General features: G+C 46.3%; 1 protein-coding gene across 5 annotated transcripts in view; it reads right to left on the bottom strand.

Moving 5' to 3' along the window:
• Positions 1 to 18,384, bottom strand: part of STIM1 (stromal interaction molecule 1) — a 188,158-nt gene extending 169,774 nt beyond the window's left edge. The window contains exons 1-2 of one of the 5 annotated variants that reach the window (XM_029208556.1): positions 17,688 to 17,780; positions 94 to 256 (exon numbers count right to left, since the gene is read on the bottom strand). Coding sequence is in view for 2 of the 5 variants with exons in the window: in XM_029208552.1 (XP_029064385.1) it covers positions 17,688 to 17,826 (139 nt within the window). In the remaining 3 variants the exon portion in view is untranslated. Of the gene's footprint in view, positions 1 to 93; positions 1,447 to 17,687 lie in introns of those variants that run through there. The other 4 variants (XM_029208552.1, XM_029208551.1, XM_029208555.1 and 1 more) reach the window with 4 other exon arrangements.
• Between the last annotated feature and the right edge of the window lie 8,742 nt (positions 18,385 to 27,126).

The raw sequence follows: 27,126 nt of genomic DNA, 5'->3' as shown, positions 1-27,126 counted from the left end.
AACAACAAAGCACACTCCCGCAAACCAAGAAGACCCAAGCCTGGCTTCGTGCAGGGAACTAGCTGAGACTATGCCCAAAACCTCTCTCCTTACCAGTCTGTCATGATGCCTGAAGTTTCAACACTACAGCTTCCTTTGGGTCTTCGGAGAACACATCCTGAGGGCCACAGCTTGCAGGAGTGGGAGCAGCCAAATGAGGGAGGTAGATCCATGCCTCATTGGATATCAGCCAGAATAGAGGGAAGGGCAGAGTGCTCTGGAAAGGCAGGTCAAGAAAATAATTCTGGCTGTAGGAACTGGAGGCAGGAAATTTGCTCAGCTTAGAAAGATATGAGGATAGGAAAGTGTTTGTGCTGCCTTAGGAAGGTAACCAGAGGCTTTGGGAGAGACCTGGATTTGAATTCTGGTTCAGTTGCTTACAGGCTGTAATGACTATCAGGCAAATTATTTTCCTTTTATGAGTATTTTCTCATCTATAAATTGGGCATTATGAAAAGATGTGGCCATATCTCAAAAGACAGCTGTGTGAAACACTAGCCCTGACCTGGCACATGGCAGGACTTAATAAATATCCCTTTTTCTGGAACAGGAACACACATCAGGGAAGGATACCCCAGGGCAATGGAAATTACTTGCCAGCTGACAGAGCAAAGCTGTTTGCGAGCTAATAGAACAGACAATCGACGTGAAAGGGCACCTTGGGAGTCTGGAGAGTACCAAATCCAGGCATATGTGGATGCAGGGCTCAGCCTACATCTCTCTCCACCATGAAATGTGTAGCTACCCATTCTGGACAGAAATTATTACATCATCATGCATTTAGTTAGATGAGGAAATGGAAACCCACTCCTCAGTTCCCCAGGAAAGACCGCCCCATGCCAACTTCTGGTACTCCAGGAGTCTGGAGCAGGACCTAGTGCAAGGAAAGTATTGAGTCCAGCTGCCAACATTTTAATTAGTCCAACCTGAAAAGTCTATAACCACAGGAGATTACAAGGAGCCCCCAGGGAAAGCCTCTGCCCTTCACTCAGTTCAGCCAATTAGATCTGTTCAAGTGCCCTAATTTTTATCACTGAATTCCTGGGGGAATCAGGCTTCACCAAGCTCTGACTTCTGGCTGAGAGTACAGGTACCTGCTCAGCTCAGGAAGAGAAGTTGGGTGTGGGCTACATGAAAGGTAGCATCAAGTATGCCCTGAGGCCCTGACACCCTTCCTGCATCAGTAAACTAAGAATTGCCCTCTTGCCAGCCTCCATCCCCCACCCCAGTGTCCTACTGTGACCTATTCCCCCGTGGATATACCCTAACCTAATCCGCACTAGCAAAGGCTAGTTTTTTTTTTGTTTTTTTTGTCTTTTTAACATCTTTATTGGAGTATAATTGCTTTACAATGGTGTGTTAGTTTCTGCTTTATAACAAAGTGAATCAGTTATACATACACATATGTTCCCATATCTCTTCCCTCTTGGGACTCCCTCCCTCCCACCCTCCCTATCCCACCCCTCTAGGTGGTCACAAAGCACCAAGCTGATCTCCCTGTGCTATGCGGCTGCTTCCCACTAGCTATCTATTTTACGTTTGGTAGTGTATATATGTCTATGCCACTCTCTCACTTTGTCACAGCTTACCCTTCTCCCTCCCCATATCCTCAAGTCCATGCTCTAGTAGGTCTGTGTCTTTATTCCCGTCTTACCCCTAGGTTCTTATCTAGAAACAATAAATGCTGGAGAGGGTGTGGAGAAAAGGGAACACTCTTGCACTGTTGGTGGGAATGTAAATTGATACAGCCACTATGGAGAACAGTATGGAGGTTCCTTAAAAACTTACATATAGAACTACCATATGACCCAGCAATACCACTAGTGGGCATATACCCTGAGAAAACCATAATTCAAAAAGAGTCATGTACAAAAATGTTCACTGCAGCTCTATTTACAATAGCCAGGACAAGGAAGCAACATAAGTGTCCATGTTAGATGAATGGATAAAGAAGATGTGGCACATATATACAATGGAATATTACTCAGCCATAAAAAGAAACGAAACTGAGTTATTTGTAGTGAGGTGGATGGACCTAGAGTCTGTCATACAGAGTGAAGTAAGTCAGAAAGAGAAAGACAAATACCGTATGCTAACACATATATATGGAATCTAACAAAGGCTAGTTTTGATTCTTAGTTCAAGGGTACCCTCAACCCAGTAATGCTTGTATTTTAAAGGAGATTCTCCAGAATGAAAATGACTTCAAGGCTCACAAGAATCAAGCTGCGTGGTACACCGGGAGCAGATGTGAAAACTGAGGCACAGAGCAGTAAAGAGTCTCGTTCAAGTTAATGACAAGATATTACACTCAAAAGCTAACAAACATCACTTTTTCTAAGGCTCAGCCCTCTGCCTTACAACTGTACCAGGTGTGGCCACACTTTTCCAGTTGTCATTAAGAGTTAAAAAGGAAGGTTATAAGGAAAAGCGAGACCCTAGGAGACATAAAGTAGTAAAAAGAGGGGAAGAACCAGGGAACTGTATAGATGATCAGACAATTCAGAAAAGGAGAACTAATAATAAATTACTCACATCTGTATAACACTAAATACTTGTCACATTATCTCATAAAATCTGCATGCATCAACCTTGTGAGATAGGTTCAAAATACCTGGCATGGGGAAACTGAGGCCCAGAAAAGTCAATAGTATCACAACCACAGCTAATTCCTAGTCTACTGTTCTTTTTTATTAAACTAGATTTTTCATAAAGAAAGTTATGAAGACTCAAGAGAACTAGAGCCTCTTGACTCTAGCTAGAAAGAGGGAAGAAAAAGAAAAAAGGGTTCAAGAGAAAAAGTGGAAAAAAACACACTTTAAGACAGAAGCTACAGGGACTTCCCTGGTGGCGCAGTGGGTAAGGCTCCGTGCTCCCAGTGCAGGGGGCCCAGGTTTGATCCCTGGTCAGGAAACTAAATCCCACATGCATGCCACAACTAAGGGGCCCGCCTGCCACAACTAAGACCCAATGCAACTAAATAAATAAATAAATGAAAAATAAATAAGTAAATAAAAAAGAATCAGGCCCTCTTTAAAAAAAAGAAAAAGGCTACAAAACAGTAAACAGCTATCTTATTAATCAGAAAATCTTCTTGCAATCCCCCTTCCACCCTCTCAGAGGGTGTGTGACAAGACATCAGACAAGATGGTCAGTTTCAGGCCTGCTCCCATGACAATGAGCTGACACAACCACAGACCTGCTACCTGACAATACCTGAGCAGCCTCCTCCCCCTCTCAAGATGACACAGGAACATGTGTGCTAAACCAAACAGATGACTACAAGAGGACTCCAGGTACTGGTTTTGATCAGCAGCTGCACCCTGGCACCTCTGTCCCCAGCCAGGGCTTACTCTAGTTCAGCAGGAGTTTCCCCTCAAAGCATAGCCTAAATTCAGCTAGCACTGTGCCCCCTCACCTTGAGCCAGCTGAAGGTTGGTAGAAGACCCTGGGGAAAAGGGATAGTAATCATCTTCTCTCAGGCCAAGAACTCCTGACAGGGTATGATGGCTTAGTGTTCCTTCTGCAACTCCATTTCACACTAGAAAATTAGAGATGTGTGACTGTGGAAAACTCAGCATGTTCCCATACCTGAAAGCCCCAACTGCAGGTGAGTGAGTAGCCTAGGAAGCCTAAAGTGAAAGAAGACCTTCCCTGAGAAACTGTGAGTTTGTCTGCTCTCACTGGGCCAAAATACTCACTGTATATATGGCTCCAACCCATGCCAAAATCCTGGAATAACACCCTCACATAGCACTTGAAGGTTTCACAAAGTGCCTTATCTTCCATTGCCTCCATGAAGTTAATATTCCTTTTATTGCAAATTTGGAAACTAAGGCTCAGGGAAAGAAAGCAACCTGTTCAAGAGGTCACAAATGGGGCTTCCCTGGTGGCGGGGTGGTTAAGAATCCGCCTGCCAATGCAGGGGACACGGGTTCGAGCCCTGGTCCGGGAAGATCCCACATGCCGCGGAGCAACGAAGCCCGTGTGCCACAACTACTGAGCCCATGAGCCACAACTACTGAGCCCAAGAGCCACAACTACTGAAGCCCACACGCCTAGAGCCCGTGCTCCACAACAAGGGAAGCCACCACAATGAGAAGCCCGCACACCGCAACGAAGAGTAGACCCTGCTCGCCGCAACTAGAGAAAGCCCATGCACACACAGCAACAAAGACCCAAGGCAGCCAAAAATAAATGAAATAAGTAAATTTATATATTAAAAAAAAAATGAAAAAAACAAAGATGTCACAAATGGAAAATGGCAAAGCCTGGAGTTGAACCCGGGTATTCCTATCTGCAAGAGTCTCTGATTTTCCTGCAGTGAAGGCCTAGCTTTGTAAGGAAGCTTAATAGCTAAAAACAAGAGACCTGTATTCTCAGACTTGGAATCCACCAAGCAGTTCTTGTATGACCTTTGGCAAATCCCTTCACATCTTTGGGCATCAGAAAACTCATCTGTAAAATGAAGTGATGTAAAACAAGCGTAGAGAGAAGACAATTCTTTGGTTCCTAGAGTACTGTGAAGTGTAGCCCTTGCCTAGCACTTCAAAAAAAGTCAACTACCCCCCTAGTCATCACAGCCTAGCACTGGCCCCCTCCTTCAGACTGCCATATATTTTCTGTTACTGGCACCACCAGGCACCTCATTACCCACACGCAAAACATGGCTACACCTTTGCCTCTTTCCTTCCCTCCCTACACTTAAACGCTGAGTCCTACTGATTCTGCCTCCATAGTGCACACCCTGATCCCTGCTCAGGAACAACTGCAAAGTCTCCTATCTAGACTCCCTGCCTCCAACCTCATCCCACCAATGCGTTGTGCATGTTCTGTGAGATTAATCTGCCTAAAGCAAAACTCAGGTCAAGTCTCTTCCCTGCTCAAAACCTGCAAGGACTACTTACTGCCTACACAGCAAAGTCTGGACTCTTTAGCCAAACACTGAGGCCCTCCATTATCTTTCCTCAATTAATCTTTTTTTGCCTTATTTTATCATACTCTCCTTCACAGATGCCACTCTCCAGCCAACCTGGACTAACCAATGTCCCCTAAAGACTCTTCACTTTGTCTCACTCCATGCCTTTATTCATGACATTTCCTTTGGCTGGAATGCTTCCCAGCCAGAGGAAACCTTATATTTCTGCCTGAAGTACCTGAAGACCTACTAAGCTGCTACCTCCTCCATAAGGCTTCCCTGATCTCTCCAGGCAGAGGTGATCCCATTTTCCAATAGGATCATAGGTATTATTCATAGGACACTGAAACTAGATTGCCTTGCACGATAAACTGTAAAATGGGAAACCCATTGTGAGGATTAAACAAGATTACGTATGTGAAAGTATCTAACCCAGTCCTGGTATAGAATACGTGCTCAATAAATAGGAGCTCTTATTATGATAAGGAAAAATGTTCATACACATCTTAACTTCCCTATTATATTCAATCCTTTTACCGGGCAAGGTATAACATACATGTTAAATGTTAGCTGAAGAGGTAAACACTACATAGATACAGACCCTATCCCAAAGCTTATATCCACAAGAGCTCAACCATAATGCTGTTTTTGGAGGATACAAACTGAACACACAGCACTCTGTAGCTATACACTTCACCAGTGTGATACTCCCATTCAGAATTTATTAAGTGGATACACTTTCTCATTCCCCCCCCATCCCCTACAAATTCCAATCCCAGTTTATTCCAGGCCACTTAGGCAACAGAACAAACTAATGCCACTACCAGTCTGATAAATTGTACACTTTTTAATCCAAACACACATCTCTACTTAAATTCATATAGCTGTTTCCTTCCTTTCCACAGTTATTAAACAAGAATAGAAACAGCATTGGCCTTTGGGTCAGATAAACCTAAATTCAAATCCTGGCTTAGTCATCTTGGGAAAATTACTTAAATTCTCAGAGTTACAGCTTCCCCATCTATAAAATGAGAAAAATATCCACCTTTAAGGGTTGTTATACAGCTGTAAAGCACCTAGCCCAGGGCCTAGAAGATAACAGGTGCTCAATAAATAGCAGCTATCATCATCATTCTTTTTTTTTTAATATTTATTTATTTTGGGCTGTGTTGGGTCTTTGTTTCTGTGCAAGGGCTTTCTCTAGTTGTGGCAAGCGGGGGCCGCTCCTCATTGCGGTGCGTGGGCTTCTCACTATCGCAACCTCTGTTGTTGCGGAGCACAGGCTCCAGACGCACAGGCTCAGTAGTTGTGGCTCATGGGCCTAGTTGCTCCATGGCATGTGGGATCTTCCCAGACCAGAGCTCGAACCCGTGTCCCCTGCATTAGCAGGCAGATTCTCAACCATTGCGCCACCAGGGAAGCCCCTCATCATCATTCTTATCATTGAAGTTATTTGAGTTGTCTCAATTACATACTTATCTCTTTAGCAATACACAATATGAGTTTCAGTGAACTTTGCCCTTGTTGGCAAAAGTTTCTTGAAATAAGACCTCCACAAGTCTGAGTACCCAGGTACACACACACACACAAGCTGTTTTCTAACCGGTGTATGTGTTACGCCTGAAGGGCACCCAGCTCCCCTGGTCCCTACATTCCAGAGGCTGGCTCTAGGAACTTGGAAAACACAAACACATTTGCTTTAATGTACACACTGTAGTGATGAGAGCTCCGAGAGCTTCCTACAAGCCCTGAGATGACCCAGAGAGCCAATCAGGAGCAGAGCTACTGAATCTCACTGGAGAAAATCAGAGGCACGTGAGACTTGGAAGCCTGCCTACCAGCCTGCCTGCCTGCCTGCCTGCCTGCCTGCCTGCCAGTGAGATTTCTGGTCATTACTTAGGCCAACATTCAACACAAGGCAGCCAGGAGCTCTGTAAAATGGCTAACAGGAAAAGGGACAGGTTTGGCCCAGCGGGGCCATGCTGACAGCACAGCTGACTCTTTTATGCCTCTGCCTCCTTTACCAAGTTCCCCTAGAGGCCCCGCCCCAATGCCTTGAAGGAAAGCTGGTGTGATGTCTGCTCAGGCTGGAGCTCTCTGAGGCCCAGGGAGTTCACAGAATCAGAGATAACCTTTAAAACGCCAGTGATCTTCACTGGACTATCCTACCTCCCTGCTGCAAAGCCCAGCATGAACGAAGGCTCCCTTCTCCATCCCACAAGCCAGGCTAAGGAAAGTAGTTCTGTTCCTTCAGCTGCCTCACATTTGCCCTGTGGTAAACCCAGGGGGTCCACGGAGCCAAAGACAAGCAGCAGCAGGAGCCAAGGAAGCCCCGCCCACAAGCCTCATCTCAGGCCTCCAGGAACACAGCCCTGCTCCACTCCTACTACAGCCACCTGCTCAGGGCAGCCAGTGCTATGGCAAACAGAAAAGGCCAGCCAGAGTCAAGGGCCGAACCATCCCCCAGTGCGACTGTTAACTGTCACCGAGCGCAGCTTCAGGAGGTACTCAGTAAACAGGGATGAAGTACCAGGCAGCAGAAAAATAGTGAGTGCCCACAGAACACCTCAGAAATCCCCCACGTGAACTCTACCCCTAATCTCAGGGCACTCTTGTCGAAGCTCATCACTTGGCACTCTCCCTCCATGACTACTCAATCCAAGGATCAACTCGTTGTTATTCATCCATTTATTCAGCAAATATCTATTGGGCACATACCCTATGACCCGTACTGTGATAGATACTAAGGACGGGTGCTATGGTCAGAAAAAATAGACATGGCTCTTGCCTTCAAGAGAGAGGAAAATATGCAAAAAAAAAAGGCTTTAAAAGCTATTTCATACAAGTTTTAATCCCATTTTCAAGTGAGGAAACTGTAGTTTGGATCATACTGTCAGTAAGGACTCAAGTCAGTGCCCAGTGCTCTTGATTCCCACATCAGGCTATCTCTTGCTTTAAGAGGCATAAGTAGGGTGTGAAGGGCACAGAGAGTATTGTAGATAGTAAGTGCTACCGGAGTTTGGAAATGAGAGGGAGTTTGTGGCTAGCATTAATGTCAGGGATCACTTCACAGAGGACTCAGAGGTTAGGTAGGAAGGAAGGAGGAGAGGGGAGGACATTCTGGGAGGCAGTAAAATGGCATTCATAAGTAAAGGCAAAAGAGAAGCAGTATAAGGTGTGCTCTGCAGACCAGGACAAAGAAAAAAGCCTGGCTGGGCCAAAATGTAGAGGGGGAACCAAGGAAGATGAAGTGGGCAAAGTGGTCTGGGGCCGGAGCCCTGGGTCAGGAAGGAAACTACCACCCATAGAGGGATTTTAGGGCTTACATCATCTCTATTCCAAGCTCCCCAGCAGAAAACAAAAGTACAGTGCTATTGGCTCATTTCAGGTTTTTCCTTGCAGGTCTCTCACTGAAATAAATCTGCTCCCCTCTGATCAACATGACAGGGCCATAGTCATCCCTACTCAAGTCTCGCCTGCCTTAGCAAGTTGTGCCAACACAGGCAAGGCTTTGTCAAATTCTCAGTGCCCAGAAAGCTCCCCCTTGGCACTTTCTAGGTGGCCACAAGTAACCCCACAGGGCTTTAGATACATTTACCCTGCCTGTGGAGGCCCCAAATCTATACATAAAGCAACCAGCTGAGCCAAACAATGGTGAGATATGCAGTACGACACTCTGACCCACCTCCTTCGGGAAATCTGCTCTGTACATCAAAACAAACAGATCTCTCCTTGCTTGAATTGAGATTGCCAGGGGAGTACAGAATGCAGATATTAGTCACCATATGCCACAGATATTACTGGGCTTCTTTTTCTGCGCATCATATAAAAGCTCCCTAGCTGGGCAGGGAAGATCCTCAGAAGCAGCACTGACTTTGCATACCCCCCCAGTTCTGCCCAGCACAATTTCTGTGAACACAATACAATATTGTGAACTGCTTTCTGGTTTTCCTCTGTATAGGTCTCAGACCCCCTAACAACCCAAACTGGCTGTGTTAGGGTAAAGAAGCTCCACAACAGAGTGGGAACAGCATGTGAATAATAATCAGACAAAATTAGATTCTGGCCCCAACTGAGACCTTGGGCAAATTTGTTCCTGTCATATGTAGATTGAGGAGTTTAGTTGAGATGGTACTTAAAAGCCCTTCCAACTTTGACACACTAGGATGTGATAGCACCCAACATCAACAGTCCTAAAGGTCAGAGTAAGTTTTTCAGCTGTCAATGTGTAAGTCCCAGTTCAATGCCACTTATAAGTCTAGCTCTCAGAAGCCAAGTTGGGGCAGTAAAGCCTCCAAGATAAGTGGCTGTACAATGTGCTCCAGAACTAAAGGTACCAAACAAGGAGTTGGGAGGCATGACTAGAACCTAGGATAAAAATCTAGTTTAGAATTGGGTTTAAAACAGGTGAGGAATACAGGTGGAAGGGCCATGTCAACTCTACATGTCAAAGCAATGCGGTCATGCATGAATCAAAAGGACATAATACCAAAGGGAGTACAGAAAGACACCACAAGACTCTAGGAGGCAAGCAAAGGAAGTCAGAGGAAAACTAAGAGGACTCAGCACCCATTGTTCCCAAGATCATGGCCCTAGAATGATGTCACAGGCATCCTCTATGATGGCCCCCAGTGATCCCTACCCTCCTGGTATTCATGCCATTGTATAATCCCTTCACCTTGACTTGTTTCTAACAAATAGAATATGGCAGAAGTTGTGGCACATCAATTGCAAGATTAGGCAATAAAAAGATTGCAGCTCTCATCTTGGGCGCTCCCTCTTGGATCACTTGTCCTGGGGGAAGCCAACTGTCAGGTCATGAGGCAGCCCAGTGCAGAGGCCCATGTGGCAAAGGACCAAGGCCTACCAACAACCACATAAATGAGCTTGAAAGTAAATACTCTCCCCGCAGTTGAGCCTTCGGCCCCAGCCCAACAGCTTGACTACAACCTTATGAGAGACCTTGAGCCAGAGGCACCCAGCTAAGCAGCACCCAGATTCCTAACCCACAGAAACTGAAAATAATAAACGTTTACTATTTTAAGCCTCTGCATTTAAGGGTAATTTGTTATGTACCAATACAGGTAGGGACTAGGCCCATCTGGTCAGCCGTTTCAAGTCTGCAGGTGGGGCTAGGGAAGTGGTTACACCCAGCAAAAGGAAGGGGATATAGGCCGGAAATAAAGTGAAATACTAGCACCCAGACTTTATTAACAGCTTCCCTATGGCCTAGAGTAAGCTTTGAGTAAAAGCCTAATTTGGCCACACCCAGGGTTCATATAAGTCTGGTGGGTACACCTGAAGTAAAACAATGGCACTACAGCAGGTTCAGAGAAGCACTTCCATTAGAGAGGTGCCACCATAAGAAGACACTCAGATTCTGACTGAGGCTTTTCCAGGCCCATAAAAGCAGAGGTTGTGAGGACCCCACTATCCCTAATTGTGTAGTACTTTAGAGTTTATAAAGCCCTTTCACCACATAAGTTATCTCATTTGATCCTCACTACAAATCTATTCATTAAGGTTATGCTCTTTCTACAAATGAAAAAACTAAGGCTGAGAGAGGTAAAGTGACTTACCCTCTACAAGGTCCACAGACAGTAAGAAAAAAAACTGGAACTCTGAAGCTCCCCTAAATCCAGATATTTATGTCTGCTGGCTGTGGCCAACTGAGACCCTTTTGCCAACCAAAGCCAATCATCTCATCTGAGCTTCTACCCAGCCCCACCCACTCATTTCCCAACTCTCTCCTCCCCGCTACACCTAGGTCCTTTGTGGAACTAGACAGTTTCCCAGCTACTCCCAACCGCATTCTCATGGTAAGGCCTGCAACAATAAGAGTCTGGTTTCTTTAAAATCCTAGACAAACTTCTTCCAAGCAAAATGAGGCCATTGGACTCAAACTGATCTGGATGACTTTTTTAACAAAAGCAAAAAACAAGAAATTCTATTTTTTGTTTGTTTATTTGTTTTGCCTCACCACATGGCTTGCAGGATCTTAGTTCCCCAACCAGGGATCGAACCTGGACCCCAGCAGTGAAAGCACAAGAGTCCTAATCACTGGACCACCAGGGAATTCCCAAAAAATGAGAAATTCTAAAACAGTGAACTTTCTAAATAAGTGAAGCTTATTTCTTCGACTTTACCTAACCCTTTCGAAGTAAAACTTCTTCAACTTCCAACCTAGTAAACTACAGTTGAAAAAGAACCAGACAATAAATCCCCTTCAATTCAGTTTTACAAACTCTACAGCATGTAAAGTATACCATGTGCCAAGGCTTGTGCTAGGAGCTTCCTGTCCTAACCCTTGAGGAGTTTTTATCAAGGAAGGCCGGCACATACACAGGTAACTCCAACAGGGTAGCATGATTGGTAAGATTATAGACTCCATCATCCTCCAGAGCAGCACTTTGTGATAGGTGACTAGACTACTCAAACACCTCTGTTAGCACAGCTATGGCCAGACCATTGAGGCTAAGGCTCTGCATGCCAGATTGGTGAGGGACACACTGACAGGTACTGTGTTTTGATAAAAACAACAAGGGCTTGATACACAGATCCCCAGAGTTATGGTTCTGATCCTGCCACTTTTTAGTTATGTGACAAAGAACACAAATTTCTCAGCTACGAATTCTTCACCTTTAAAATGGGCATAATGGGAATTCCCTGGTGGTCCAGTGGTTAGGACTCCATGCTTCCACTGCACGGCACAGGGGTTCAATCCCTGGTTGGGGAAGTAAGATCCTGCATGTCATGTGGCATGGCCAAAAAAAATGGGCATAATAATAAAAACAGGTATACCTACTTCCAAAGTTGAGGATAAGATAAAATAATACGGGCTTCCCTGGTGGTGCAGTGGTTGAGTCCGCCTGTCGATGCAGGGTGACACGGGTTCGTGCCCCGGTCTGGGAAGATCCCACATGCCGCGGAGCGGCTGGGCCCGTGAGCCATGGCTGCTGAGCCTGCGCATCCGGAGCCTGTGCTCCGCAACGGGAGAGGCCACAGCAGTGAGAGGCCCACGTACCGCAAAAAAAAATTTTTAATTAAATAAATAAATAAATAAAATAAAATAATACATTGAAAAGGGATAAACAGATCTGAACTTGGATGAAAATACAAAGTGCCCTGGGTGAGCAACACCATGAAGGGTTGCTGAAAAGCCCAAAATGTGTACCAAGATATATGAGAAGGTATGAAAGGAAGAGAGAAAATATGATCCATTCAAACAGGCCCTGATTTCAGCTTTTCCAACAAACTTTAACAGAAGTTTTAGGCTGGGCACAATAAAAACAGAGATAAATAAAATACAACCCCTCCTCCTTTCTTCCACAAAGAGCTTACACTTGTAAGTGAGCAAATATATGTACAGTGTGCTATGTGTTAAATTAGAAATTTATACAAAGTATCCAGGGGGTAATAAAGAAAGCTCTGTATTGTTATTACTTGATTTCTTACACTGTGTTATGGGCACAGGCGTATTCAATGTATTATTCTTTATACTTAGTTGTATATCTTAATAGTTCATAATTTTTTTTTTGATCAGCAGTAACAAAAAAAGAAAGCTCTGTTGGAGACCCAGTTTGGTATCTTTCTCTCTCCCAAAAAATTTGACAGCCAGAACTGCTGGGTTTCCTGGAGAATCATTTCTCACAGAAAGCAGTATACCACAGCATGCCCATGAAGTCACTCAGCACTGTATCTCAAAGCCACTCAGCAGGAAATGAGGGGCCCCCTGGGGCTCAAACTCAAGTCCTGTGAAGACCTAGGAAACCGTCCCATCAAGACCTCATCCTTTCCTTGTCAGAGAACAGGAGTTCTTAGCATGATGGCTCCACATTCCTAAGAAGCCCATGAGAAGAATTGGGCGGGGGGGGGGGCGGGGGGGTGAATTTGGATGGGAAAGAAATTACATCTTTATTTTCAACATTCTCTTACTGAAAGTTAGCATTTCCTTCAATCATACATAATAATCAACCATAATATTATTAGCACTACCTATGATTTTGTCACCAACAGAAAGTACAAACATTTTCATGTCACATTACATTGGTATAGATATCTCCAAATATTATTCATAATCATCATTACTTCAAAATTACAGTAGTTATGAGACCTGCCACACACCACACGTGACTGCAATCTTCCTGTCTACCAGCCCTCATGCGAGGTAGCTGGCCAACTATGAAGCAACTCTGCCCAGTTATTGTTCAGCCGCCAGTGAGACCCCATGTGCTCACACTGGTGATCCAGACCTCTACAATGCCCCCTTCCCTCCAACAATCCCCAAGTCAGACCACTCCCCACCCCGTTCTCTTATGCCTCCGCCCAACCCCTCCTTCCAGGAAGCCCTCCCCAGCCACCTTAGCCTAGCTCAGCCCACGCAGAGCTCTTGTAATCCTTAGCCTACACTGTCTACACTGCTTGGTTTTGTGCTTCATTAAGCCTGTGCATTATGTTGTATTTAATAGTCTCTAAATATATATCCCCACCCCCACCCCCAAACTAGACTTCTTTGGTAGCCCTAAATTCCTTCCATAGTACAAAGCAAGCAGTAAGCACTCATTACAGACTTGTGGATTGAATAACTGATTACGCCAGGGTCCCTGACTCAAATGTCTTAGTCTAGTTCTACTAATAACCCATTGTGGAATTTCTATGTGACGCCTCTCTGGACATCAGTTTCCTCATATGTAAAAATAAATAAGTTGAACTAACTGATGTTTCCACCTCTTAACTTTTGAATTAGGCAACCACTTTTTATCTCCCCAAGATCTGAGAAAAATTATGGAGGAAAATAAGAAGCCTCCCCCAGCTCTCCCAGGCAGGGTTAGTCACTTGCTCCTCTGGGCTTCCCACAGACTTTTGTATGTATATATCATACCTCTACTACAGCGCTTATCACAAAGTTCTGAAAGAGTGTATAACCTAGTGGCTGAGGTGGAGGTGGGGAGAAGAGTCAGACTGCCTGGGTTCAAATTCTGGCTCTATTCCCTACTATCTGTATAACCTTGGGTAATTTACTTGACCTCTCTATGATTTCAGTTCCTCACTTATAAAACAGGGATAATACCAAGCACACAGGATGGCTGTAAGAATTAAAAAGAATAAAATGTTTGGAATAGTGCCTGCCACAGTAGGCACTAAAAAATGTCAGTTGCTATTATTGTTGATGTTACTGATGTTATTAATGTCTTGCTAGGCACTGGGTTCCTACTTCAGCTGGATCTCTGTCCTCTTCCCGTTCTCCATCACAGCACTCTGTTTATGTTTTCTTCCACAAAAATTACAAGACACTATATTTATTTATGTATTTATTTTCTATCTCCCCACTAGACTGTAAACTCCATGAAGGCAGAGAACATGTCTGTTTTGTTCATCCTTTAATTCCCAACACCAAACACAGTGCCTGGCCCAGAGCAGGCACACAAATATATGCTGAATACACAGCACGTGAGCTGACACTGTTCAATGTTTGCTGAATAAATTAACCTGGTTAAGGATGATTGTCAAAGCTGAGGTGTGGGTGCAGATGATGTCCTAGCTGCCCCAGGATTAGTGTGACCCTCTGCCCATCCCCCAATATTAGCCTCAGCCAAGCCGCACCCACCTGCCCTTGGCTCCAATCCAGTTCCGGGAACCACCCTCAGCTAAAATTAGCATAGCCACCAAGATGGCCAGGCCATTTATAGCCTTGGAGGCAGCAGCAACTAGCTGGGTGGGCAGGCAGGACTCTGGCCTCCCACTCCATTAGGGGTGGATTGAGAAGCCAACCTGCACTCCATAAACTGCCTAGAGGCCTATCCTCCAAAGCCCAGTTCTAGTTATACTGAGTAGAACCACAGTTCCTGAGTAGAGGTCCTCAACCAACACTGGCAGTCACAACTCCAGACTCACGTGGGACCCCTCACACACATTCTGCAGGAAACATTTTGAATTTCTGGAGGCAATGAGTCCAGAGTCTAAGGGAGGTTCCAAGCATCAATTCCAGGCAGTTTCAGAAGTGCAGGCTTCAGAGCAGCACAGTCAAGCACAGATCTTTACTGAGAAAGTAACTTAGCACAACTGGGTATACAGGCATCAAAGAGCCAGAAGGTGACAGGAATGGCCTCTCCCAATGAGAAGGCCTTCTAGCAGAGCACCTGCCTTCCCTGGAGGGGCAGACCTTTAAGATAGCCATGTACATCCAACAAGAGAAAAAATGCAATTTTCTGGCCCCTGCAGAAGACTGTTCAGAGGAGAAAAAGACAGCCCTTTTTTGTATCTCTGCTACAGAGTCACCAGGCGCTGCCTAACTAACTCACCAAGAGGAAAGTAACATTCTCTTGGCCTTACCTAGTGCTCCTTTAACAGGGCAGGGCCTGAGAAGACAGAAGAAGTCTAGGACTTAAGAAGCAGAAAACGTGGGACTTCCCTGATGGTCCAGTGGTTAAGACTTTGTCTTCCAATGCAGAGGGTGCGGGTTCAATCCCTGGTCGGGGAGCTAAGATCCCACATGCCTTGCAGCCAAAAAACCAAAACATAAACAGAAGTAATATTGTAACAAATTCAATAAAGACTTTAAAAATGGTCCACATCAAAAAAATCTTTAAAAAAAAATCAGAAAACTGAGCATAGGACTCAATTTCTTCAACAATAAAAATGGGGATAATACCACCTGCCCTGCATTCTAATAGAGCAATTGCGAGACTATGGGAAAAACAGCTGTGTAAAATACAAACTTTAGAGAACATGCAAATTGACTAGATATGTTGAATCTGATTTAGAAAAGTGGAAGCTTTAAGGGTAAGTAAAACTCCTGTGTTCTGAGGATACAGAGGGACTGGAAAGGCTACAAGAGTTCCTGGCTGTGTAGACAGCTCCTCACCAAATCCTTTAGAAGAGCCCCGTCCATGAGCCCAGTTCACCTCTTTGCAAAAATGAGTTCTTATCTGAGTCAAAGTCCCAGACAGGCCCAAGGTGACAACCTACCAGAACAACAGTGCTGGGGCCTCCAGGTTACCACAAACTATAGTCATTCCGAGCACCTAGGGTCTCTGAGATTTCCTCCCTGGGCTTCAATATTACTGCGACAATAGAAACTAATTTCTGAACTGAGAGGAAGAAAAGACCAAAAGAGAAGCCTAAGTAGTATAATCAACACAGCCAAGCCTCTAAAATATGTTGTGTGGAGGGCTGTCTCCATAAGCTCAAGCCAGGGGCTGGTTACGAGGGATGCTGGAGTGCCTCTTACCTATGGCATGTACAAACACACAAATCTTCCTGACAGCTAGCTAATGCCTAAATTCAAAACTTCATCTCTTTTAGCACTGTGTCTAAAATAAAGAACACTTCCTCCCCCCCAAAAGAAAATTCATTTTATGTCAGGCACTCATATTTTAGGGTGAAAAAAGGACATATTATCAGTTACAAACAGGAATGTCACTGGGACAGCAGAGAGGCTCCTCAGGTCTTCTGCACAGTTTGACCTACATCTGCCTTCACAGCCCAATGAGAGCCAAGCTTTGAGCTAGGGTTCAGGGGCCAAGGAGACACTGTATGGAGAAACAGGATTAATACGCAAGAAACAGGATTAATATGCAAGAAGGACCTATCTTCAAAGCAACAGCCTAGGTGCCATGCTTGTACATAGGGCAACCCTGGCCTCACTTGGAAGCCAGCCCTTGGGGTACCTGCAGTCACACCCAGCCCAGTCAAGGAATTTAAAAGGGGGTTTCCTAAGAAAGGGTCTAGCACCAAAGCCAGCCTCTGGATCCATCCATGAAACTTCCTGGCCACAATGATTTACACTTCCTTTTCCTCCTTGTATCTACAGGTATTCACTGAGGCGTCCCCTCACTTGAGCTTGCCCCACCGTAGAAAGAACCCAGCTATAAACTCTCCTCATTCTGCATCTCACTATTTTGGGCAGATCACAGTGACCGGGTGAGAGAAACAGGGATAAAAAATTGGATACCTTCTAAGCCTTGTGTAAAACAACTGCATTTTAAAAGTGCTCTTTCTTCTGCAACAATACCAGGGCTCCTACTGTTTGACAAGCCTCCATAAGTGCATAGGAAAAACCAGGACAGATCAAAAATATTGTACAATTCCTACCCTCATCAGTCAGAAGAAACAGAATAAGTCAACAAGTGGTCCCAGGAATTACATCATGCCCATGTCAACAAAAGGCCATTTAACTCCCTGGTGGTAAATAGGATTCCATCTAAGGAACTGCCTTGATATTTCAAATGGGCACAGCTAGAAGACAGCAGATTACCTAAGGGAAGGGAGAGAATAGGGTCCCCACGCTCATTGGAATAGAAAGGCACACCTCAACACTAAGTTAGAGAGTAATAGAGTTGGCCCAGTCCTGACTCTTCCTACCCAACCCAAGTAGCCTCAGCCTCCCCTGTGCTGCCAAGTGCTGAAACTGGCCAAGAGCAACAGACTTATCATCTGCCCAGGGCATCAGTCCAGACAAGTAGTCATGAGAAGGGGTCTTGACTTGCCGATCCGAAAGGCCAAGGTGCCCCAAAAGCAGAGCTCTTTTCACTGCCAACAAAAGACATCCTGAGGAGGGATGAGGAAAGTTGTTCAAGAGAGACAAAGACATTAGAAGGGAAAGAACTCTTTGGACTACGAAGAACAGGCAGTGCCATGTGTGGGTCTGCCATCAATCGCAGGTGTATAAACCTAGGGTTCGACTTCCCCACTTGGGCAACTCAGTTCTTGTCCGTGGCCAAGGCCTTACCTGCTACAGTGGACTCCTCAGAACTGGCCCCCGAGCCGGTTCCCGTCGTCTTCTCGCTGTGGCTTTGGCTGAGGCTCTGGCCGTGATGCAGGAGAAGCCCCCAGAGGAGCCACAGGGCAAGACGGGCGCACACATCCATGACTCCAGGTCTCAGTCAACATGCGCCTGATGTAGACACCTCAGGATCCCAGAGGCTGACGGTCCTGGAACCCCAGGCAAGATGCCCTCGAGGTGCCGCAGCTGTCCAGCCACCCGTGAGTCTGCCTCCTCAGACAGCCAAAGGTCAAGTGCTCCAAGTTTGGGCGCGGGAGGAGGGCCGGCGCCTCGGGTCCAACAGTGGGTCCGCCGGAGCTGCGACGGCCTGAGTACCCGGTCGGCTCGGGCCGCTTCCGGAGAGTTTGGACAGGGTGGCCGCGGAGCCGGTGTCAGCTCCGCAGCCAGCTACACCCCTGCCGGAGGGGGCGGGCGGGCGGGACCTCCAGCGGGCACCGGAGTGGGGGAGGGAAAGAAGGGAGGGAAAGAGGGGGGCACCTGGCCTCGCACCGCCGAGGATCGGCGAGGGGCACAGGTTCGGGAAGGGCGTGCGACTTCCAGGCCCCCGCGGGTGCAGGCGGCTCGGGGATCCCAGGCCTCCTAGGCCGAGGTTAGTGCTCCCGCCCGGTCCCGTGCCCAGGCGGCCGGCGGTGCCCAGGTTCAGCAGGCGGACGCGCACGGGCCAGGCCCGGGACAGAGGCTCCCCGGCGAGCGGGCGGGAGGCGCGGGGCGGGCCCGGGGCGGGCGGGGGCGTGCTCTCCCGCAGGCCCGCCCCGCGCCGCCCGGCCCCCTGCGAAGCCCGAGCCCGCCCCAGCGCCCGGCTTACCCCGGAATAACCTGTTAGGGACAGCCGCCCGGCACCCCCAGACCCCGGAGGGCTCTCCCGGCTCTCGGCCCGCTCTAGTCTCCGCCAGGACCCCTCTCCCCAGCCAAGGGTCGGGTCCCGGCCTCCCTCTCCCCCACGAGAGCCCCTCCCGCACTAACAGCCCGCGAACGAGCGGGCGGGCCCCTGACACGCAGTCGCTCAGGTAACCCAGGCCTGCGGCGGCAGCGACGATGACAGTAGCTGCCCTGCCCGATCTCCGGGCCTCGGTGCTGCTCCACTCGCCCAAGCTCTAGAGCTGGTCAGGGCAAAGACCCTCGGCACCACGACTGCCGCCCGGGGCTGCCTGAGGCGACAGCTGCCCAGCCCGGTTCGGCCGGGGGGCCCATTGCCAGCCCCCTACTCCAGGCCGGTATCCCAGGCTCCGCCCTCCCCGCCGCGCCTTGCAACCAATCCGCTTCCGCCTCTCTGCAGCTTAGGAACCCTCGCGCTTCGTCACCCGTGCGCAGCGGCCCCTGGCGGGCAAATCTGGGCGCTGCGAACAGGGCCCGAGCTCGTTGGGAGGCCCTGCCCCTTTGCAGAGGATTGAGGAATAGAGCTAGGACCCGCCCCGGGGGGAGGCCCATTAGGGCCTGCTAGTGGTTTCGGAGGAAATGATGCCAGAAAACACACGAAGCGTCCAAACCACTGTAGGTAAAATTGCCCAACACATACCGTAAGTCTTGGCTAAATGACCCCATCTGCCTACCTGACGCCCCCTCCCCGCCTCATCCAAGCTAAGTCGGATGCCCTCCCTTAACTCTCACAGCCCGTTTTCCTAACCCCCCCTCCAAATACCCTCCCCTCTGAGGTTTTTGCGGGTAGGGCCTGTGGCTGGTTCCTCCCTGCATCTCACTCTCCCAGCTCTCTGTGTGGCTTGGGGGTGTTAGCGACTTGAGAATGAGTGCCCTCATAAAGAGGGAGTTGCGCCTGGGCCTCCTTCAACAGAGCCTGCACTTCCTGTTCTCAAGTGTGCTGTCAGCAAATCTTTACTGAAACCTGCTTCTGTGCCCTACCCTGTCCTTGGCACCTGAGGCAAGGGAAGGGATTAGGCCCCGTCCCCACTCTGACAGTGCTAAGCCAGCTACCTGTTCTGAGCAAGGCTTCTGAAGACCGGGAAAACGGATTTGCCCAATAGCTGCCTGGCTTAAGGGTTAGGCTGTCGATATAAAAACACACATCTGACGTCATCTACTACCACGCTTCCCACTCTCTTATTAAACTTCAGTCGCACTGGCCTTCTTTAAGTTTCTCAAATACATGGAACATCAGCCACCTCCTGGCCCTTGTATCGGCTGTTGCTTCTACCCGAAACAGTCTCCCCTCCTGGCCTCCCCATCAACTCCCTCGTATGGCTGGCCTCTCATTCTTCCAGATGCAGTTCAAGATCTTCTCAGAAAATCCTACTCTGACTGCCACCTCAGGTCCACAATTGGACCATACTCATATCTGCCTTCCCCCGCCCCATAGGATTGTGACTTTTCAGAGGTCAGGGGCTGTGCCTTATTCATCTCTGGGAAATGGCCATCCAGCCATAGGCCCTGTACATAGTAAGTGCTCAATAAAAGCTGGTTGACATGAGTTAATTCATTTGATCATGCAAATATTTATTGAGTAACAACTGTGTGCTGGGAAATTGGCCCTAACAGAAGATGAGCCCCTGATCTAGGTTCTACTAGACCTACACTCGGAACCAGGAGTCTGAAATTCAAATGGAAAATGGGAAAATAGCTAATATTATTGAGAGAAGTAGGTGCGAGTAATAGGGAGTGGTAGGGACTGGGGCACACTGGTAAGCAGGCAAGAAGGTGAACTCAGTATTGCTGGATCATCTTTAAGAGAAGATGGGAATCTGGACTTTTAAATGATGTAGCCCCTTTATCAACACAGACCTACTGTATAGCACAGGGAGCTCAATATTCTGTAATAACCTATATGGGGAAAGAATCTGAAAAATAATGGATATATGTATATGTATAACTGAACCACTTTGCTGTACACCTAAAACTAACACAACATTGTAAATCAGCTATACCCCAATATAAAATAAAAATTAAATTTTAAAAATAAATTTTTTTTTGATGTTGGGGGTAAGAGTTTTTATTAATTAATTTATCTATTTTTGCTGTGTTGCGTCTTCGTTTCTGTGCGAGGGCTTTCTCTAGTTGTGGCAAGCAGGGGCTGCTCTTCATCGCGGTGCACAGGCCTCTCACTGTTGCGGCCTCTCTTGTTGCGGAGCACAGGCTCCAGATGCGCAGGCTCAGTAGTTGTGGCTCACGGGCCTAATTGCTCCGCGGCGTGTGGGATCCTCCCAGACCAGGGCTCGAACCCATGTCCCCTGCATTAGCAGACAGATTCTCAACCACTGCACCACCAGAGAAGCCCAAAAAATAAATTTAAAAAAATCAAAACAGAAAAAAAAATGATATAGTCCTTTAAAAATGATATAGCCCTACATCTATAGTATAAATTGATCACTCAGACTACATGTTTATAATTTCTGCCTAAGCCAACCCACCTGCCTGTGTACTCATTTGTCAAAGAGAACACACAAGAAAAAAGAAAAGTAAATCATGCTTAATACAACCTCCTTTAAACTCAAGTGCATCTTTCTCTTAGCTACCATGTGAGTTCTTTGAGGGTATGGTTGCAAAACCCATGTGGTACAAAGAGCCTGGGTCTTGGAGACAGGAAGCAAGGGTCTATTACCAATTCACACCAAGACCTTGAAACTCTCAGAGCCTGTTGCATTTCCTGTGAGGCTAAAATGGTCTCCAGGAACTAAAAACAGAATTACCATATGCTGCAACAATTCCACTTCTGGGTGTATGCCCAAAAAAATTGAAAACAGGGTCTCAAAGAGATATCTGTACACCCATGTTCATAACAACACTCTTCACAATAGCCAAAAGCAACCCAAGTAAGTGTCCATGGATGGATGACTATATAAACAAACTGTGACAAATATATATATATATGCAATGGAATATTATTCAGCCTTTAAAAGGAAGGAAATTCTCCATGCTACACATGAATGATCCTTAAGGACATTATGCTAAGTGAAATAAGTTGGTCACAAAAGGACAAATGCTGTATGATTCCACTTATATAAGGTTCCTAGAGTAGTGAAATTCATAGAGACAGAAAGCAGGATAGTGGTCACCAGGGGCTGGGGGGAGAAGAGGATAGGGAATTGTTTAGTGGATATGGTTTCCATTTTGCAAGATGAAAAGAGTTCTGGAAACTGGTTGCAAAACAATGTGAATGTACTTAATACACTTAAAATGTAAATTTTATGTTATGTGCATTTTACCACAGTTAAAAATAAAAGTAAAAATAAATGGTGTCTGGGAGCAAAAGCCATGGCCTGGACAATAGGAGAAACATTCTTGTCTCATCTCTGCCTCCAAGATCATGATGTGACATCAGAAAAGCCAGTGCCCCTCTGGATCTCAGTCTTCCCAACTATAGGATGGGTAGGGACCAGATTATTGATCCAGTTCAGCTTTAATATTCTATAAGGTAGGAAAATCCTGCGACCTCGTGGATCTTCCTGGATCAGAAGCTGTGACTCTCACCTCAGTAGACCCTAGATTGGGTCCTCATGTAAGTGTAGCCTCTGCAAGAAGCCCTCACCACATTGTGTCTCAGGAGGAAATCGAGAGCTTGGTTTTGTTTTGTTTTTTTCATCTCTGTGTCTTTTTGAAACCTATACACCAAGCCTTTACCGTGTGCCAGGAATATCTCCCTTGCATCACTCTTAGGGCCTTGCTCCTAATAGATATTCTGCAGATGTTGGTTAAATCAAACCGGATTAACAATTCTTATGCCTCTATTCTACTATTTGCAAGAGCTTTCACATCTATTATCTTATCTCTCCCTCACAAAACCTCTGCTAGATAAGTCAGAGACTATACTCATTTTACAGATGAGGAAACTGAGCCTAAGAAGTGGCAACCACATCAAGTTCTCTTTCTCCTCTGGGATTTCCTCCCTATCCTTCAAGTCTCAGTTCAAGTGATATAAATCAGCCATACCTTGATCACTGATGACAGCATAGCATGAACCAAAAGTTATGATTAGTCAAAAAAAAAAAAAAGAGCCAGCTCAAAAGTCACCTCCCTTCTTTTCCCACCTCCCTGACTTACCCTGTTTCTCCAGCCTCCTGCTACTCTAAGTACCTTAGAGTACTTATATAACTGAATTATGATTATCCAATAAGTATCTATCTTCCCCATTAGCTCCTGAGTTTATCAAGGACTTCATTTCTTTTTTTTCTGTTTTTTTAATTTTTTTAATTTTTTGGCCCCATGGCACATCATGTGGAATCTTAGTTCCCCAACCAGGGATCAAACCCACACCCCCTGCATTGGGAGCGTGGAGTCTTAACCGCTGGACCACCAGAGAAGTCCCAGGACTTCTTTTCATTTATTTATTTATTTATTTATTTTTGCGGTACACAGGCCTCTCACTGTTGTGGACTCTCCCATTGCGGAGCACAGGCTCCGGACGCGCAGGCTCAGCGGCCATGGCTCACGGGCCCAGGCGCTCCGCGCCATGTGAGATCTTCCCGGACCGGGGCACGAACCCGTGTCCCCTGTATCGGCAGGCGGACTCTCAACCACTGTGCCACCAGAGAAGCCCCTTTTCATTTATCTTTGTATTCTCCCAAGCTAGGACTGTACCCAGTACAGAGATGGTACTCAATAAGAGTAAACGAATGAACGATGAGTGTTCTGTACAGCAGCTTAGCTGTCCTTTCTCTCACAGGGTTTCTGATTACCAACAGCTTTCATTTGGAAAGTGAGAGAATCTTCAAGAGAATCTTCAGTAGAAGTGTACTAAAAGAGTCCGAAATCTCCTGCTCAGAAAAGTTTAGGAATCTGTAAGTTTAGGCTGTGTTATCAGTGGTGCTCCCTGGTGTCCAAAAATGGCAAGTACAGCTATCACTAAGAGTCTGGCTGTGTACAGAATGAGGAGAGAAAACTTGGCTTGTAACAACTCTTTCCAGGCTAGCTTCACAAAGAGAATCATCTCCCTTTCCAGAATCAGTTCTAGAATCTTAACGGCCAATGTTCGTTCATTCAACATCTACCAAGCCCCTGTTTGTAACAACCCAGTTCCTACCCTCAAAGAGCTCGGTTTTTCGGGGAAATATGTAGATGAAGAGTAATTAGAACGTGTTGATAATGTCTTGAGAGAAATTGGTACAGGGGCAAGTGAAGGAGCACAGAGGAGGAACAAGTAACTGCCTAAAACAGTCAGAGAGGCTGTGCATACGGATTGGGGGAGGAGGACGGGTTCTGGAATTATACTGCCTAGATTCACATCGTGGCTCTGCTGTGTGACTCTGGGCAAACCAAGCTGCTCCTGGAATGTACCAGGGCTGAAGAAAGAGGAATTTCCCAGAGGGAGTATGCCAGATGACCTGGGTACCACCCAGTTTGGAGAAGCTCAAAGAGGCAAAGGTGTCCTGGAGGCAAACAGGACAACTACTGTTCTGCCTGTCTGGGACGAGGGACCCTCCAGAAGGATTGGGCATGTGCTTGTTGCCCCTCCCCCCATCCAGTTATTTCCTCAGGGGGAATCAGGAACAATTGGTCCCAGGATGCGACTCTAGAACTTTGTTTCATTTGTCACTTCCCCTGTTTGTTCTTTCTGCTATCTCCTGTATTACCCATCACCTTCTCATTTCATGAAATGAGACATTGGGCTTATCTTTGGGGGTAGCAATACGGGGAATAATGAGCAGGAGACTCGTATTTCCGCTCAGGCAGGCTGAAAGAGGGAAGGCCAGGGAATCAAGAGGAGAACCAAGACGGCTGAGTCCCTGGAGCCACATGAGAGAAAAAGAAGAACTCAGATTTAGCTTGAAGAGGCTGGGACTGGGACTGAGCAGAAAACCCTGTGGGCCACTGGTGAGCCATAGGAGCTGGAGCTCAGTGAGGACCAGGCTGGGAAGACCCATTTGGAAAACACCAGGGCAGGGGTGAGATCAGTTCAGGGCCTTTCTCCTCCCCCTCTCTGTCTTCATCCTGCTCTTTTAGGGGAACTGAGTCAGCTTTAGCATTTGACCTTGAGAAAGAGGGAAGAACTATCAGGGAGAAAAACGTGAAAACAACATGAGTACATGCAGAAATAAATGTTTATTAATTGTACCCTGGGCAATCTGCTAGACACTCAGCTTGCTTATCTCACTGAATCCTCGCAATCCCACAAAGCACACAGTATTGTCATTCTGGTTTTAAAATGAAACTAAATGCCTCTGTTGTATCATCTTATAGCACTCTGTACTTTTGTATCATTACCTGTTTAAGATTTATCTCCCTTTCTAGTTACATCAGGATAGGGGCTTGCTTTTGTTTTCACCACTGTGTCATTGGCATGTGACACTATGCTTGGCCCAGAGGTTTTCGATAAATATGTGTTTAAGGAACGAATGAGAGGTCATGTGACTTGTCAAAAGCCACAATGTAAGTGGTACAACCAGGATTTGAATCCTGGACTGTCTGGCTCCAGAACCTGTCTCTGATCTCTCTATTCTACCCCCACCAAGTGCTTTCATATATTCTCTCATTTCTAAATGTCCTAGCTCAGTGACCTTTTCTCTCAGATGCTTGTGAACACAAATGTACACTGCCAAGAACTCACCTATTCAGGGAAAGCAAGTGAGAGAAACAGTCCATCTGGAGTTGTGTCCTCTTCCTACCCTCTTCACCTCACCACCTTCTTCCTCCAAGAAGCCTTTGCAGACAGCCCCACCTGTCTACCTGTCTCCTTCTCCTCTGGCCTTATTGGCCCTTCCTATGCCTGTGCCATAAAAGTGGCTCCAAGTCACCTGGTCTCTGATGCTTCCATACATATTAGTGCTTTATTAAGGCAATTTTATTCTGCAAATATACTGCAGGCAAATATACTGCAGGCAAGTATATTCTGCAATATACTGAAGGCCTGCCTGTGCCAGGCCCAGTGGTTGGACACAGAGATGAATCAGACACAACCTCAAAGGACTTACACTTAGTGGAGAAGGCAGACATTAGGCACAGATACAATTAACTGGAGCACAAAGCAAGATGACCTAAATGGTATTAAAGAACTATGAGCAATATGTTACATGCATAAACCTTAATTACTTAATGATTATTTTTAAGTGTGTATCATAGAAGGTCACAGCTCAAAAGTATCATCTGGTTCAACTCCTTGCTTTCCAGTGGAGGAGTCTGAGATCCAGAGAAAGGCAAGGCCTTGTCTAAAGTCTCACAAGCCAGTCTGGCTGAGCCAAGACTAGACTTCGGGTCTTCTGAAGCCCAGCCAAGGGCCCTTTCCTCCTCTGCTAGTAGCTTCATATGCAGCAGTCCCATATCCCATCAGACCATGACATCCTCAAGGCCAAGTCAGGTTCTCCCACCTAAGCAAGCTGAACCAGGGTCAGGCATGTCCAAGACCAAGGCCACAGGAAATGCAGTCACCCCAGACTACCTATCCAGCCTTTTGGTCTACTGCACCTATTTTTACCACTATGCTTCTAAAATGATTTTCAAATATTTTTGCAGAAAACTTTTTTTTTAAAAGAGCCTTTTACCCAGAACACTAGTATATAAATCAGATAAAAGTGAACCAATTCCAGTTTAAGGAAAGGAAGGCCAGAGCCCCACTATTTTCCCACCCTCAAGTTCTGGGAAGGGAACTTTAGGAACACAGTTCAAAAACCTTTGTTCTGGGACACAATTTTTTTTTTTAACATCTTTATTGGAGTATAATTGCTTTACAATGGTGTGTTAGTTTCTGCTGTATAACAAAGTGGATCAGCCAAACATATACATATAACCCCGTGTCTCCTCCCTCTTGCATCTCCCTCCCACCCTCCCTATCCCACCCCTCTAGGTGGACACAAAGCACTGAGCTGATCTCCCTGTGCTATGCGGCTGCTTCCCACTAGCTATTTTACATTTAGTAGTGTATATATGTCCATGCCACTCTCTCACTTCGTGGGACAATTTTTAATGGTTTAATAGAAGCCATTTTAGTATATGGTACTCCACTGAACCCTGTCTTTAATGGAAACTCACAATCCTTTCTTCATCATCAAATGGCAAACACCAGCCATGTGCTCCCACTGGAGTATGGAGGGGAATCAGATTTTCCCCTTGTCTTTCCTTGTTTCCTCTTCTCCACACAGAGGAGTATGTCCCAAGTGCTGTGGGGAGGGAGGAGAGAGACCCAAACTCTGCCTGGAGGATCTGGGGAAGCTTGAGCAGAAGGATCATGGAGAATGAATTCATCTACTCAATCATTTACCAGCCTGAATCTGATAGAGACTTTAATATTCTGTTCCACACCATACCCACTAGCTACATGAACCATCAAGCATTTGAAATGTGTCGAGTCAAAATTCAAACGTACTCTAAGTGTAAAACATACACCAGATTTCAGACTTAGTACAAAAAAAGAATGTAGACTATCCTATTCTTTTTGTTTTGTTTTTTTGCGGTACACGGGCCTCTCACTGTTGTGGCCTCTCCCGTTGCGGAGCACAGGCTCCGG

Source organism: Monodon monoceros, unplaced genomic scaffold (assembly GCF_005190385.1).
Source record: "Monodon monoceros isolate NGI ecotype Baffin Bay Population unplaced genomic scaffold, NGI_Narwhal_1 Super_Scaffold_7, whole genome shotgun sequence".
NCBI lineage: Eukaryota > Metazoa > Chordata > Mammalia > Artiodactyla > Monodontidae > Monodon > Monodon monoceros.
This window is presented reverse-complemented; position numbering and strand designations above follow the sequence as displayed.